The sequence below is a fragment of the Aedes albopictus genome, chromosome 1, assembly GCF_035046485.1.
Source record: "Aedes albopictus strain Foshan chromosome 1, AalbF5, whole genome shotgun sequence".
Taxonomy (NCBI): Eukaryota; Metazoa; Arthropoda; class Insecta; order Diptera; family Culicidae; genus Aedes; species Aedes albopictus.
In genome coordinates this window covers 2,937,809-2,953,351 of record NC_085136.1, presented here as the reverse complement: position 1 = coordinate 2,953,351, position 15,543 = coordinate 2,937,809, and the positions used below count along the sequence as shown (strand labels likewise).

General features: G+C 34.7%; 1 protein-coding gene across 1 annotated transcript in view; it reads left to right on the top strand.

Annotated features, from left to right (window-relative positions):
- LOC109409653 (homeotic protein labial) overlaps window positions 1-15,543 on the top strand; it is a 45,774-nt gene that overhangs the window by 19,020 nt on the left and 11,211 nt on the right. The window contains exon 2 of the mRNA XM_019683114.3: window positions 13,998-14,087. Within this exon, the coding sequence (XP_019538659.2) occupies window positions 13,998-14,087 (90 nt within the window). The remainder of the gene's footprint in view (window positions 1-13,997; window positions 14,088-15,543) is intronic.

The following is a 15,543-nucleotide window of genomic DNA, read 5'->3' as shown; positions in this document are numbered from 1 at the left end:
GGTGGGGCGACCAAGTGGAGGACGATCTGCGGACCCTACGCAGAGTGCGCAACTGGAGACAAACTGCCATGGACCGAGTGGAATGGAGACGGCTACTACGTACAGCAGAGGCCACCCCGGCCTTAGCCTGATTGGTAAGGTAAGTAAGGTCACCAGTCTTTCCAAAAACTTGAGCAGCCTTGAGCCTGAACTCAATTTTGCAAGTACGAGTTCATCCCGAGCGCGCGCTTACTGTCACCTGAGGTCACCTTTTTTGGGTACCTTCTCTAAGACGTTGTTACTGAGTACACAGTAAAGAAATTTATAATATTCACGTATGAAATGCTGGCGATGTACCCATTATGTAACGTTATTGCACTCGGTTACATCGTTTTCTTTGAATTAATTCAGTCACTAGATTGTAGTAGAAGATTGTAGACTAGATTGAAGTAGAAACAGTTTTACATCTACTTTCCAATTCGGTAAAAAAAGTTGAGAGGTATTGAATATGCATCTCAATTAGCAAACCAGTGTAAGATTTGCAATATGTTTCTTCTATGTGGGCGGGTAAGAGTAGCAATGGCATGGTTACTCTATATGATTTATCTTTTGAACTGTTTCTATCGATTGCTAGACCCAATTTCGCGCATTTTTTGCTTCATGATTTGTACACCACTTTTTCCACGCTACTAATGTGCAGCTAACATGATGTGATGTCACATTTTTGACTTTACGTGTATTTAAACTGCTATGCAATGTTGCATGTATATTTTTTTAAGTTAAAATGTAGATTGAAAGAAATGGTGAATTTGTTAATCTTTGCAGTTAATCATTTAAATATGTAATCATGCTGTTTTCTGTGCCTGCACATCTTGCTAACGATCATTTATTTGTAACATTCGATGAAAATTGCAACGTCTGCTTTTACAAAGTAAGTCTTATAGTCGGTGGACTACAAGCCAAAGTGTTGGTACTAATTAACAGACGGCTAGAAAGCAAAGCATACATTAATATAAGATTTTTATCGCTGGGCATAATTATAATATTTCTACGTCACCTAACATGCAAACCCCTAGTTCATTGCTTCGTCCGACTTTACTGTCCAGCCACCCCATTGTTTGAATAATATTTGTTGGTGCTACACAGGATCAATAAAATAATTAGTGGTGGGGTGCTGTATTTTAACTAGCTTGGAAAAATTCAGGCTAGCCTTGAAATGAGTTGTACATGGATGGGTGTAAACCAGCTTATAACTAGGGTGTCATTCACCTTAGATGGTTAAGGCGACTTGGAAGTCTGTTTAGCCAATTCCTTTACCAGTTATTTAAGCTCTACCAAATTTAGGTCACTGTGCATCAGAAAGTCAGTGCGTATTTTCGGTATCTGGATTCACGAAGCATGGGATGATTATGTGGGAACATATACATACACACAGTCCGCTATATGGATTTCACTTATTAAATGCCACCGTGCAAAAAATATAATAAGAAACTGTAATTTACAAGCTCACTATGCAAAATTTACAAAGGATATATCCATTTGATGGACGCAATCGAGTTGTGCAACTACCTAATTGTATAGACATTTTAGCTATTTCGAAATATGTTGTTTGAATTACTGTCGCTAAATATACAGTCTGCCGGATAGACATTAGCTTGGTACACGGTTTATATGGGAAAATATAAAAAATGGAAAAACTCCAACTCCTATATACTTAAGTTCCATTTTGGTCCCATATCAACTGTGCAAAATTTCAGATCGATCAAAGAAACTATATTTTAGCGCCCGCCATTCTTAGTTTTTCTAAGATGAACCAGCCTCGGGCTGAAAATCTCATAAATAAAGACATAAAAAAAATAAAAATGCTTAGTTTTTCATACGATTTACTATGGGGAAAATTTACTTCTTCAAAGAAAAATCGCTTGAGGTCACCCATTGATCCCTTAAAATAAGTCGTTGAATGATTTCTGTAGATTATTTCACGAGGAATCAGACCTCCGAAAACCGCAAAGCGATGCGACATTCGTGGAAAAAGTTACACTAGTTTACAAAATAAAACAAAAGTCGTGAACTTCTGTCAACGACCAAAATTTTTGAAGCTTTTTTTTTATCTGTAATAACGAGATTTTTAACCCTTGGCTAGTTCATCTCGGGACCCACGCTTTACTTCCCTTCCGAAGGAAGAACTCACATTTTGTGAGTTTGTCGGGAGTGGGATTCGATCCCAGGTCCTCGGCGTGAAAGGCATGCACTTTAACCATCACACCAGGTCCGCTCCCAATTTTTGAAGCACAATTTAGCGCTGATTTCGAAACCGTACTTCAAAAATTTTTAAGTAGAACCGTTTTTTAGTTTTAGCAATTTTAGCAAAATTTCCAAAAAAAAAATTAAGAAGAAATGTATTTTTTTAAATAAGAAAAAAATAATTTAAAAATTCTTTCTCAACGTTTATTTGACATATCATATGTAGGCGAGTTGCATTAAAAAAATCAGCCAAATCGATGCATTGATTACGGAGAATGAGATGTATGGAGTGAGCGACTTTGCTTAAAAATAGAACAAAAATCGATTTTAAATCATCAACCTTGTATGGAAAGTCGAAAAAGTTTCAGCTCTATTGTAATTTTTTTCCTTCGCGTTTTCGAACTCAGGGCACGATTCTACACCAAAAATGATCATCAGCTTACCGAGTTCAAAAATTCTGTAAACTAGTGTTATTAAGCCTTACCCGATCGATAAAATGACGAGATTTTATTATTTATTGTTATTCCTTACATGTTAAACAGCGTTGGTACGCCTTTCGGTTTCCAGTCAATAACTTTTTCCACATACTTTAGATCGCTTTGCGGTCTTCATAAATTTTCCAACAGAAATCATTCATCGATTTATTTTTAGGGGTTAAGGGGCAACCTGTGGCGATTTTTCTTTGAAAAAGTGATTTTCCCCATAGTAAATCGTATGAAAACTTTAAACGGCTGGCGCTAAAATATAGTTGCTTCGATCGGGCTGAAATTTTGCACAGTTGATATGGGGCGAAAATGGAACTCAAAAAGTGTACAGAAGTAAAATGTCTTTTTGTTTCCCACGCTAATAGACATATCGGAGCCAATCGATCATGACAGTTCGAGATACACCCGATTCTTTTTTTGCACGGGTCTGGTTTTCGCTGCAACTCAGTCAATATGGGTTCCCGCACGCAACCCCGAAGTTGGGTGAAATAAACTTACATTTGAGTACTTTGTTTTCTCCGTGTATATATAGTGACAGTAAATTGAATGGGATCTTTTCTAGGTTTCATATTTCTACAGAACGAGCTACGCATGAGTGTCGTAGCTAAACAAATCAATATTATTTGAGCAGTTTATCTTCAGTGATATTATTTATACAACCTAAAATGTGTGTTGGCCAGAAGTGCCGGCTCTTTAATTTTGGTAAAAGAGAAGTTTTTTTTGCTTAGCACAAAGTTGACGTGTCTACCACGTAATGAAAAAAAAGTGTTTAATGCAACCAAATTTGTAAATTATTACATACTATATTACGTATAATTATATTATTGTATACTTCTTGGCTCCGCTCTGGTGTTTGCAGGGCGGATTAACAAATGTGAAGGCCCAGGGCCACAGTGTGTGGGGCCCTTTATATAGAAGATATATTTTAGGGGAAAAATGTGTGAAAATTTTGATCATTCTTAGAAAAACATATTAATGAAGATATTTTGTCGTTGTGCAATTATTTGATTCTAGAACAATAAGCAAAGCTGTGAAAAAAGTTGATATCCACTAAATTTATTCATAAAACGGATTTGAAACCATAAGTGCAGAATTAGTTCAATGTTAAAATACACGTTAAAAAACAAACAATGAAAAATATTTGAAAACTCCAGCATGAAAACAATGATAAAATAAATAAAGATGAAACAAAACACGCATTATACCGTCAAGTCACCATTCACTGTGGGTCTAAGAAGATTTGGGGCGAATAAAGGCTGTCGTTTTACACCAATCTTATAAACATTGTTGGTACCGCTGTTAATTGCCTTCATTATAGGTTAGAATTAAAGTAATAATTGCACAAGTAGAAACTTTTCGCAAAAAATGGTGATTTAGTACATTTAGTAGAGGATGAGACGGTCGCCAGATTCCGTGGTAGGTCACCATTCACCGTGGTAGTAAGGACCCATTCACCGTGTATCAAAAGCTTCCTTCTGTTTTGTTTGAAAATGATCAGAACAACCTAGCAACATTAATTATCTTCGTTTATATTTTTTAAGTAATAACTTGCATGATTTATTAAGAAAAAAATGTACAAATTTTCAAATATTTTTACTTATATGGGGCAATATGGGGCACGGTGAATGGAGACCATTGACTTTTATGGTATCCATTGACCGTACCCTTTTGTTTCAATTAAAAAAAGTGGAATTCTGGGTAAACTTGCTTCGATAATGCAAAATTCATACCTGATAGGTGAATTTCATTGCTTCTTGGTGAATTAAAATTACTTTTAGTTTTTCGCGTAAATCACGTAAGCGCTGTTTTTGTTTTATGATTACGAATTCAGTGAACGAGCAAAATACTGCTTCATGTAAACACACTTTAGTGTTAAAATGATACTGTAAAAAGTTTCTAACCAGCGTTTTCACATGGAAACAATTTATTAGTGTTGTATTGGTGAAATTGAAGTGAAATTGTAATATGGAAACAATGAAAAAATATTCGTATGCACACGGTGAATGGAGTCCCACTGTGACTGGTGACTTGACGGTATCTCAGATTTTGTAGAAATTCATACTAAAGTTCATAGAGAAACTGTAAAAAGAATTAAAAGCTGAGATTTTTAAGAATTTTCTAGTAAAATTTGTTGCACAATTGGTTGTGTCGTTTTTGCGAAATACAAAGAGAATTTCTAGGGTATCCCTGCTGCAATCTCTGGAGAAGTAGCTGGTCGATCATTATAAAGAATGAACATATAATAAAAACTTGTTCTAACGTAACTGCAAGGGGATGTTCTGGCGACCTCTCATAAGAATATTCCTCAAAACGCTGACATCAAAGAGAAAATTCCATGGGAAATTCTAATGGAAAATGCTGAATACATTAAAGCGGGAATCCATTATAAGTTCCTTATGGAATTTCTGATTTAATTTGCAATAGAATTTCCAATAAATTTTCTTGAAAATCTTCAACAATTACTCTACAACTTTCTTCTGCGATTTCCTCAAGGAATCTACGGATTTTCTTCAGGAGTTCGCCATGGATTCATACTTATTTCAGTAAGCAAATCTATCAACTAAAAAAATTCAGACTTAAACTCTTCAAAATAATCTGTTTTTAATTCATGTTAGATCTCTAAAATGTTTCAACAGTTATGGTATTCTCCGTTTTAAATACCTAAGTCATAAGCTGTTTAAGTAAAATCAAACACAAAAATTATAAAATACTTCAAAATTAAAAAAAAAATCTTCCTAGAGTTCTGTTAGAAAATTCTTCCAAATGTCCTCAAAACCTTTATAGGTAAAAAAACAAAGAAATTTAGTAGGACCTTTTTAATTTTTCTCACATAGTTTTGAAGTTTCTCCTGAATACAGTCGAATATTTTTCTTCAGGATTTCTAGTAATTTATATGAAAGAATTACACAAATAAAAAATTGTTCTACAATTTTGGAGGACACATTTTGAATTTTATAAATAGCTGGACAATTAGTTGCAATCTTTCTGAAAAGCTTCACAACTTATCACATACATCTTGCCTGTAGACACTAATGTTGAGTACTTATAACAAAAACCAAATCAAGAGAAGTTCCAACTTATTTTTTTCTTGCTTCACATTGACACTTTTTGGGGGCCCCAGAAATGTGGGGGAACGGGGCCCTACCCGCCGCCCCCCCTTCCCCCTAAATCCGGCACTGGGTGCTTGAGCCATTTTACAATGTCCAGATTTGTAACAATTTGAACAATGTCCAGATTAGCTGGGGTATATTAAGGTGATGAATTCAATGGGGTTTGGGGTGCAGCTAAACGGTTACTGGGCGCCACGTACGTTCAAATGCAAAAAAAAGTTGGATTGCTCTCAGAGAATTATCGAACACGCAGACGTAGTGCAAAACAAAAACGAAGAATAACAGAATACGACTGATTTTTGATCATATGGTACGCATAATCTCTCTGTGCAGGACGCATAATTGCTCAGAACGACTAGGATTGGCATCTGAACCACCAAAAACAATCGAAAATAATGAAATTTTAAAATCGACAAAGAGAATTCTACCATTGCAGTTACACCCGAATGATACTAACCGCGAGAATCGAGTTCCAGATTGTACTCACCACTGCATATCCGGTCACCCGACCTGAATTACAGTAAACGAACGCAGCCCATTAAATGACAAATATTTATTATCTAAATAACATTAATACTGAAAGCTGATTGCATAACGTCAAGAGATCGGTTCTACGTCATTCAATACTTTTTGGGAAAAGCGGTCAAACGCATAACGCGACGACACCGAAAGAAGTGTGGGGATAAAATAACCATCCATGCGGTATCAATGAGACATATCCGATTTCAAGTTGTGTGTAAACATACCTATCATGCAACGCATTTTGTTGATACTCTCTGCTAAGGAGCAACTGAAGGTTGATGGAATATGGTTTAAATGCAAGCGATTATAAATTATTTTGTTTTGGGAACACCTGTTCGATTTGTTTTGATGGTTCCGAAATCAGTTGATGCTGCGTATACGGCTATTAAAACACGTTTCATTGCAGATACATTTTTGACACGATAAATGGTAAATTTGTTCATTTACATTCACTTTATCGAGTGATGGAATAATTTCCATTATATCGCATCTTGCCATTCATCACTTTGTGAACCTCACTATCTTGAGTAACGTATATTTTTGAATCGATGTTCGCAACATCGATGGTTTTTGTATCGATTAATCGATTTTTTGAATCGATGTAGAAGCCCCAAGAAATCGACCGAATCGATTTTTTACATTCGATGTTTCATTCTATCCAAACTCATTAAATTTTTATTTTTTTTTTTCAGAATGCACTGTATCAACGTTATTTTCATTTTCGAATCAGAGTCGCGAATTGTTCGATGTGCAATTTCAAATTTTGATGTTGAATCTATTTAGACAAATAAAACATACCATGAACTTGAACTACCTACATGCAGCAAAAGAGTTATTTTATAGTTTTGTAATATTTTGTAACATCGAATCAATGTGAAAACATCGATTCAAAGCATTCGATTAAATCGGTGAATCGATTGCAGATCAGATTCGAATCGATTCACAAAATCGATGTCTCAGCCAAATTTGCCCAATGATATAAATTTAACTTTGACAACTCAAGCTTTTGTAGCATCGTCTTTCTTCAATTAAGGATGATGATTAGCAACACATAGTTAAAACCTTCGGGCTCAAATATGTTACGAATGCGTCATTCGTCTGTATTAATAACGTTAACTTAAAAGTTTATCAGTTGGGTGTATATTCTCACCCACTTTACCAGTATTTATGAAACATAGGGTATCAATTCTCTTATTTAAGCGTGGTGCTCCTGATTTCATCTTTATAAAAAAATTGAAGCGGTGTTTGTTCTGTTTTTTATTTTTGAATTTAAAAAAGTGCTATAATTATTTGTTTCCGAACAGATTCATTCATACACATTATGACTGTCACTGAGATCTTCATTGAAAAGTATGAAGATAAATGATGCTTTGGGATTGTTGATACAAAAGCTACATAATTGCCAATCAGATGAATACATATGTACGGTGCCCGACAGAACAATAAGACTAGCAGCCGTTTTTCATACAAAATGGCCAAGTTGGATGATATGGCGCTCGGTTTTTAGTGAACCGATTTGGCTATAATTTTGACAGCCACCATGAAATTACGTGAATTTTAATTTGCGTTGAATTGTTTAAGGTTTGTTAAGGGCAAACGTCTTGAAATCCCGCTTCAAGAGTGCATCAGAACTTCACACGCACAAATCTCAAGAAACAAGCTTTGAACAACAGTGTATCTTATTATTCTGTTCTTGCTTACAGCTTATCACAAGGTTAAAATAAAAAGATCAGATGCGCTGGTTTTGTTTACGAAGAGATTTGTGCGCTCGAAATCGTGAGTAGGTACCAAAGTCGGCCATTGTGGCGACCATTTTGTGATTCTAACAAGTCTGTCCTTAACGATACCAAAAGTTACAGATATACGATCCAACAAAATAATAGAGCCACTTTTAGATTGCATTTCCAATAACAAAACATATGAATGAATAGGGTATTTGTGCCGTCAGTAATCTCACGCTCCCATATTCATCCTATTCGAAAACAAGCGATTACGGCACCGATTGATTCCGTTCTTTTTGTTTCCATAGGTGATCACTTCTAACAAAAAATACAAAAATAAGAAACAAAATAAACAGCGCTGCGCTTCACTCCTTTTTTCATAGGATGAAAATGGGAGCCACATGCTTAAGAATCTATTGATCTGAGTTCATAAATAGTGCCAGTTTTTTCTGCACAAATTGAACAAAAACCAATCATCGTCAGATTCAAGATTTGTGTAGGAATTTAAAATTGCCAAATCCACCAATTCCGCAGTATAGAATCGTTTAAGGTCTTATTATTATTAATTAAGGTGAAACTGGAAGCAATTCCTCATTATTTTGGTTTTTGATTTTTCATAAAATAACGAAGCAATATTTTCAAAATCGGTTTTCGTGCACATGTAGAGTATGGATCAAGGTATCTCCTGATTTTTTTTTCGGATGGAAAATGTTTTTAGTTTTTGCAGAAACCATTTTGTGAAATTTTGTTTAAAAATATGCAAGTTTTATATTTTTCCTACAAAATACAATAGATAAGCTTCATTTGCTTCTTACAGCATTTTTTTCTAGGTCAAACCGTTTTTGATCTGCAGCTGATTGTAAGTGTACCGATTCTAAAATGCACAGGCTTTATCGCACGAACAGAAATGGATTTAAAAAACCGCTTCCCTTCCTTCCAATTTTCACAGCACAGTTTTCATCATATAACGAGTTATACAATTAAGCGAACTGTGTCGCACATCTTCAGAATAATAAAACACTCAATTCTATCACCTTACGTCTGGCATCCGCGCACCAATGTGTGAACTTTCTGCCAACCATATCCCACCAACACTCCAACATCCGCATGAATTTGTGCATACGTGCACGCTACCACTCGGCTATCGTACTGGTTGATATGGGAGGAAACAAAACGCACACAAGAAGCGTTTGTAGGTCAATGATTACGTTTCGCCATGGTAAAATTGAAAACATTTTTATGCTGCTCATTATCCCAAGCCGTCTTTCAGTGTATGCATGCATTATGGCTTGAGCAGCTTGGTTACTTGGGAGACTTCTTTATCTTCATCTATATACACTACACTGCAAATTTTGATTGCAGGTATTTAGCAAACTTTGCTGATTTTTTTGTGCTGATTTCATTCAGCAATACGAATTTACTGCATATCAGCAATTATTGTTCAACTTGCTGAACCATCCAGCAATGTTGACAGTTGATCAGCAACGTTGTGCTGAAAATCAGCATAAAATTTGCTTAAATTCAGCAATTTATTTTGCTGATTTTTTTGTGCTGGAAGCGTTTCAAAAATGTTGGTGTGTAGGCCTGACCATTTTTTAAGAATGTTCTCTGATTCTCAAGTTCACCCCTATGTTTTGATTGGCATCCAAAAAAAAGTAACTGGTCAAAATTTCAGCCAAATTCATTATAATTAAAAGGTGCATCAAGTGGAGCGGATCTGGTGTGATGGTTAGAACACTTGACTATCACGCCGAGGACCTGGGATCGAATCCCACTCCCGACAAACTCGCAAAAATGTGAGTTCTTTCTTCGGAAAGGAAGTAAAGCGTGGGTCCCGAGATGAACTAGCCTAGGGCTAAAAATCTCGTTAATACAGATAAAAAAAAAGGTGCATCAAATCAGTTTTGTGTTTTTGACTATTTTCGAACTTCTAAAAATCATAACTAAACTAAAGTTCGTCGAAAATTTAAAATGTTAGCATAAATTTGAAGATATAGTTGTTTCTTACAAGTTCTCCGAACAACGTATGCAAATAAAATTAAAGGAAACATAGAATACATATGTAATTATCAAATTTAAAAAAAATGAATATGTTCTCTAATGTCTTGTGGTTATTTTTTTTTTTATGACAATACTGTAGGAGATGAGCAAAAATTATTAAAATTTGTGAAAGTTAAATGTGTCCTAGAAACTAGTACAAAACTGAGAATATTTGTTGTACTTTTAAAAAAGTTACAGCTAGGGTCAGAGTTCCAATTATGGCTATAGTACCAATTATTCGCCATAGTTGATTTTCATCCTTTAACGATGTTAATCAACAAAAAAATGTGAACAACAGATTACGTGCACAAATGATGGTTACACTCATTTTAACTCCACATTTTGTTCAAATTATAGAATAAATAAATCATTTTCCTTAAAATTTCGGCTTTCACCCTTTTTGGCTAATCCCATAAAGAACGCATGCAAATAATGCGAACAGGAACAGAAGTTAAATAATGTAATCACAACTGGTACAGGGTTCCTATCATTCGCACACGCTGTAATGAATACTAAAAATAGTTTTGAACCCGTTTCTATATTTTTCTTGTAAAGTATGGAAACTAAGCTATATTTTAACATATTGATGACATTCGTTAGTCTTATCGTTATTTTTGGAAGGACAAAGAGTTTTCCTTAGGTAGTGCCATACAGGTATCCAAGTTGAATATTTTTTAAAAAGTGGAAATTTTGCCTGTCCCTGTTGTAGTAAACATTATGGTAGACCTGAACAAAAGTCTGGTGTACGTGCCAAAAATCCTTAAAACCTTCCTTGTGCATAAAGGTCGTTTCTAACCAAAACCGTACACTACGTCAACGAGCTGTTCCCAACGTGATGCAAAGGGAATGCTTTATTTTATTTCCTTTTATTTAATTTTATTTTATTGATGCACCAAGGGGTCATGGGGCTAAGTCTCCAATGCAAGTCCAAAAGCTTACATCGTCCATAATACACCGTGGAATTTGGAGTAGACATTAAAACCTCTTTAGCCCGGTGGCTTTTAAGTTGTGCATGACCTTAAGGTTTAGGAAAGGTGGCAGATTGGTTTGGTACATTGAGCTGTGGAAAATGTGTAATTGTTAAATGGTCAACGTGATTTTCCTTTGCGTAGTTGGTACCGGTTATGCAGTAAGATTTTTTGACATATAGTCTCAGACAAAGTTATAAGATCGGCAGTCCATTTTTTTTACAAAACCTGATGCTTGATTATTAGTAAGCCGATTGGATTCTTCTGTTTTTTTTTGTCTTCAATACTAGGATGCTGGGTAATGATGATACTAATGTAAACATAATAGACAAAATGAAAGGGAAAATTGTATGACTTCCTTCCTGCAAATAGAACTAAAATATATCGAAAACAACAAAACAGAACCGTATCGCATTCTCTGATCACGTAAAGTATCGCTTCTTGGTGGCACCACGAGTGTGAATCTGTCTCTATCGATACATTGAGACCCCGAAACATGACAGTAATCAAGCAGATCACAAGGGTGATGCAAAAGGAAGGTTAATATAAAATTATCAAAAACTTGAGAGATTCACGAAAGAGTTTCTGGAAAAAAATAATCGCAGATTCATGTAGAATAATACTAGTGAAGTATCTGGTGAAAATCATGATAATTTAGTTTGAAAATGTTGAACCTGCAAGAGATATTTCTGAAAAATAAACTTCAGAATATATTTCAGGAAAAGCTTCAACATTTTCCTCAAAGAACTCCAGGAACTCTGGAGTACATTTAAACATATGAATCAGAATCATAAATCATAGATATCCTAGAATCATTTAAAAATATAATAATCAGAAATTTCGTCAATTCCGTAGTTTTTAGAGTTTCCATAAAAGGTCAAGAAAATTCTGCACGTTCAAAAAAAATTGTTAGCAACTTTTTATGATTAAGATTATATCCAGAGATTCTCATAAAATGAAAGGCATCATAATATCCACGTCGTTTTATTTGTGCTGTGCCATTTTTTTAAGAGATTCTGCTATATTGGACTATAACACCAAATATATCACCAAAATTACCAGTAGGCATTTTTCACAAAATTCCACAAAATCGCCATTGGTCAGAACAGAAATGACTTCCAGGTTTGATAGATACAAATAATAGATTAATAAATTAAAAAAAAAAATGAGGGTTCAGCGGAGTGCTACTTATTTTTAGGAAGCCAAATTTAGGACTTCTGACTTTGTTCTTACTCTACTTCAATTTTTCATAACCCTAATTTAAAAAATGTAAATTTAGCGATAGTTTATACACGTTAATAAAAAAAATAAAAAAATGACATGGAACTGTACTTCATTTCTTCTGGTCATGTTGAGTTTTATGTTCAAATATTTGATGGAAGTGCACACTTCACATGCCAGTCCCATGTTGTTTCTAATGCGAATCTTATTTTTGTCACTCATTCACGAGGTTATTTTAAACAAATTTTAATCTTTCCCGCCTCATGTCACAGCTTAATATGCCACGAAAAGTGTATGTATGAAGTGAATTTTTTTTTTGAAAATAATTGGAGTTATAGTACAAAAAGTAGGCGCTTTGAAAAGCAACATGACTGACATGCGAAGAGGGGTTTGGTTTTATGATGGTTCTAAAACTCTCTTCTAATCTATTTGACTCACAAAATGTTACTTGGGCATGCAGTGGCATAACTTACGAACGGAAGGTCTGATTTTGGCCGTCTTACAAAGTTTTGTTCTGTTTGTTTTCACCGAAGGCAGGTTTACAAGGCAAAAATTGAGAGTTTTGGAAAATCGAACGTGGGACTTGAACAACATAAATCAATCTTGTGTATGCAATTTGCTACTGGAACCAACTAGAAGCATCTTTTGCAACTCGTTGCATAAAAAAACTTATTAGTCTTCCACATTCAAGCACCTAGCAGGACAAGAAGTTTAGCACACGATTGGATCTCAAATTAAACAGTTTTCAATTATGTTAATCACATACATATTAAACTGAAACCACAGAAGTATGGAATGAAGCCATTTCCGTACATTTTTTCATAATTCGATAACATTCACTGTTCAAGATGATGCAGGCATATTTCGGTTGAACGGTCTTGAGAGTACGAGATACGCGCGTCAACTGAGCCAAAGCAACGAAAGGCGAATGAAAGAAGAAATATTAGTAATATCGTCACTCAATTCATGATTATACGTATAGTGCAAGTACAGTAGCAAACGCTTATCAGAAAGCAAATGTAAGCTTCGAAGTGACGAGAAACTCAGCTTGCTTCATACACGAAATCGTTTTACGTTCAAAAACATAATAAACCTTACCAAATATTTGATCAGTGTCTGATAACTACAGTCACCACGAAAAAATCGCCCAAACGAAATAGAAACCATCGATCCGCTTTCATTCAGACTGACACGGTGTCAAGATAACGAGAAATAGCTACCGAATACAGTGTGAAATATAGAAACACTGCTTACTTCTATAATAATGTGAATGAATGAACTTTGATCCTTTCATTGCAGAACTGGGAGTAGCAATATTTGAATTGTATTTCTGTATTCTTTGAAATGCTTTGATGTGAAATTTTGCAATACGATTAACAGTTAAATAAATAAATCTATACAGTCGATCCACGCATAACTGCCCCAATAGATATACAAAAGGATTACTATAGGGTGGATCATACTATAATCATTTATATATAAAACTTGTTTCAAACATAATTCACCAGATCATGGTTTTTTCGGTTCTTTTTGAGGTCTTAATCATTGTGATTGGTTATAATATTTTGGACCATTTTATTCAATAATTAGAACTTGCGCTATATTTCATCAAAATTGTATACTGCTTTGCTGTAATATTGTGCAACAACATTCTATTTTTATTAATTATTTTTATGAACGTCAACTAACATTTTTTTTTATTTCCAGTTCAAAAAGCAACACCACAGGTTGTTTCAGAATACCACATAAGTCATCATGTAATTGATCCTTTGAGAGGGCTAGCGGAACAAAGTTTGGGTAAGTTTTGCATATATTATTTTTAAATCATATGAAATTAATAAAACTTTCAGTACTTTTCGGCTTAAAAAAATATATTTACATCTAGGGTGACAAAGGGTATTATCGGCAGGTTTGTTCTCTTCGTCATGCGGGGTTTTTGTGTAGTAAATCGCCTGAAATTCGGGCATATAATTCAGCTTGATTGGGAAGGATTTGAGGCCAACTCTGAGAACAACAGGTTTTAAAAAACCCCCCATGACGAAGAGAACAAAACTGCCGAAAATACGTAAGTTCCCCTATTTCCATTAGTTTACAGCATTTTTTAACTCGGCAAGCTGTTGATAATTTTAAGTGTATAGTCTTGCCCTGAGTTCTAAAACGCGAAGGAGGCAAAAATCACGGTTTACGCTGCTAAGTTAATTCCCTTATTATATTTCAAATGAACGTTGAGAAAGAATTGTTCAATTGTATGTTCTTCGTCAGAAAATCATTTTGCAAAAAATTAAAGCAATTATTCAATAAAATCACTTATACAGTCAGGTCTTTTTTTACGCGGTTTTCATTTACGCGGCCGCGTAAATGAAAACTCCATACAAAAAAAAATCATCGTCTTATTTTTGCATGATTCGTCGAGAAGTGGTGAGACTTTTTTTACGCGGTTTTTCGAATTTTGAACTGAGTTTTTTTTACGCGGTACGTATCCCCCGCGTAAAAAAAACCTGACTGTATTACGACTTTTATCAATATGACGCAAATACTGTGTTCAGAAGATCAAAAGATATTATATTCAGTTTTCATTTAATACCAAAAAAGTTGCTATAGGTTTATCACAAAGCAAATATACTCGATTTTCAGTTAATTCCAATCGTTTAAGGGTCAAGAATCCATCATTGTTATCATCGGCATCATTAAAATTTCGAAAGCAGTTTTCTCTTTTGAAACATAAACGGTTATAATGAAAATGTATTCACTGCATTACATTCTCAACCTGAAAAAAAAGCACAATGAATACATTTTATAACGAGCATTTGTTTTTTAAACGAAAAAATTGCTTTCGAAAATTCAATGACGAATTCTTCAACCTTTAACAGTGTAAAGCTCGATTTTCAGTTGTAATTCAACAACTGTTTTTCCCAAAAAAAAAACGGAACTCGATTTCGAAATCAGCACGAGGTGCATGAACAATTTTGGTTGTTCATAGTGTCAGGATACAAGCAACCGTAGCATATAAGCATAGTAGTCTGTAAAACTTAGAGTCTAATAAATCAGTTTGTATTATACCGTCCAAGCTAGTAGTCGTCCTTCCATATCCTTATCACATAGAAGTTCACGACTTTTGTTTTATTTGGTAAACTAGTGTTACTAGTATGACGTTGAAATTAAGTCTCCAACAATATGTTGTCAATTCGCTTTTTTCGCACTTGTCTGTCTCACTTTAGGCAAAGATGTCTCACTTTAGGGCAATAATTGATTA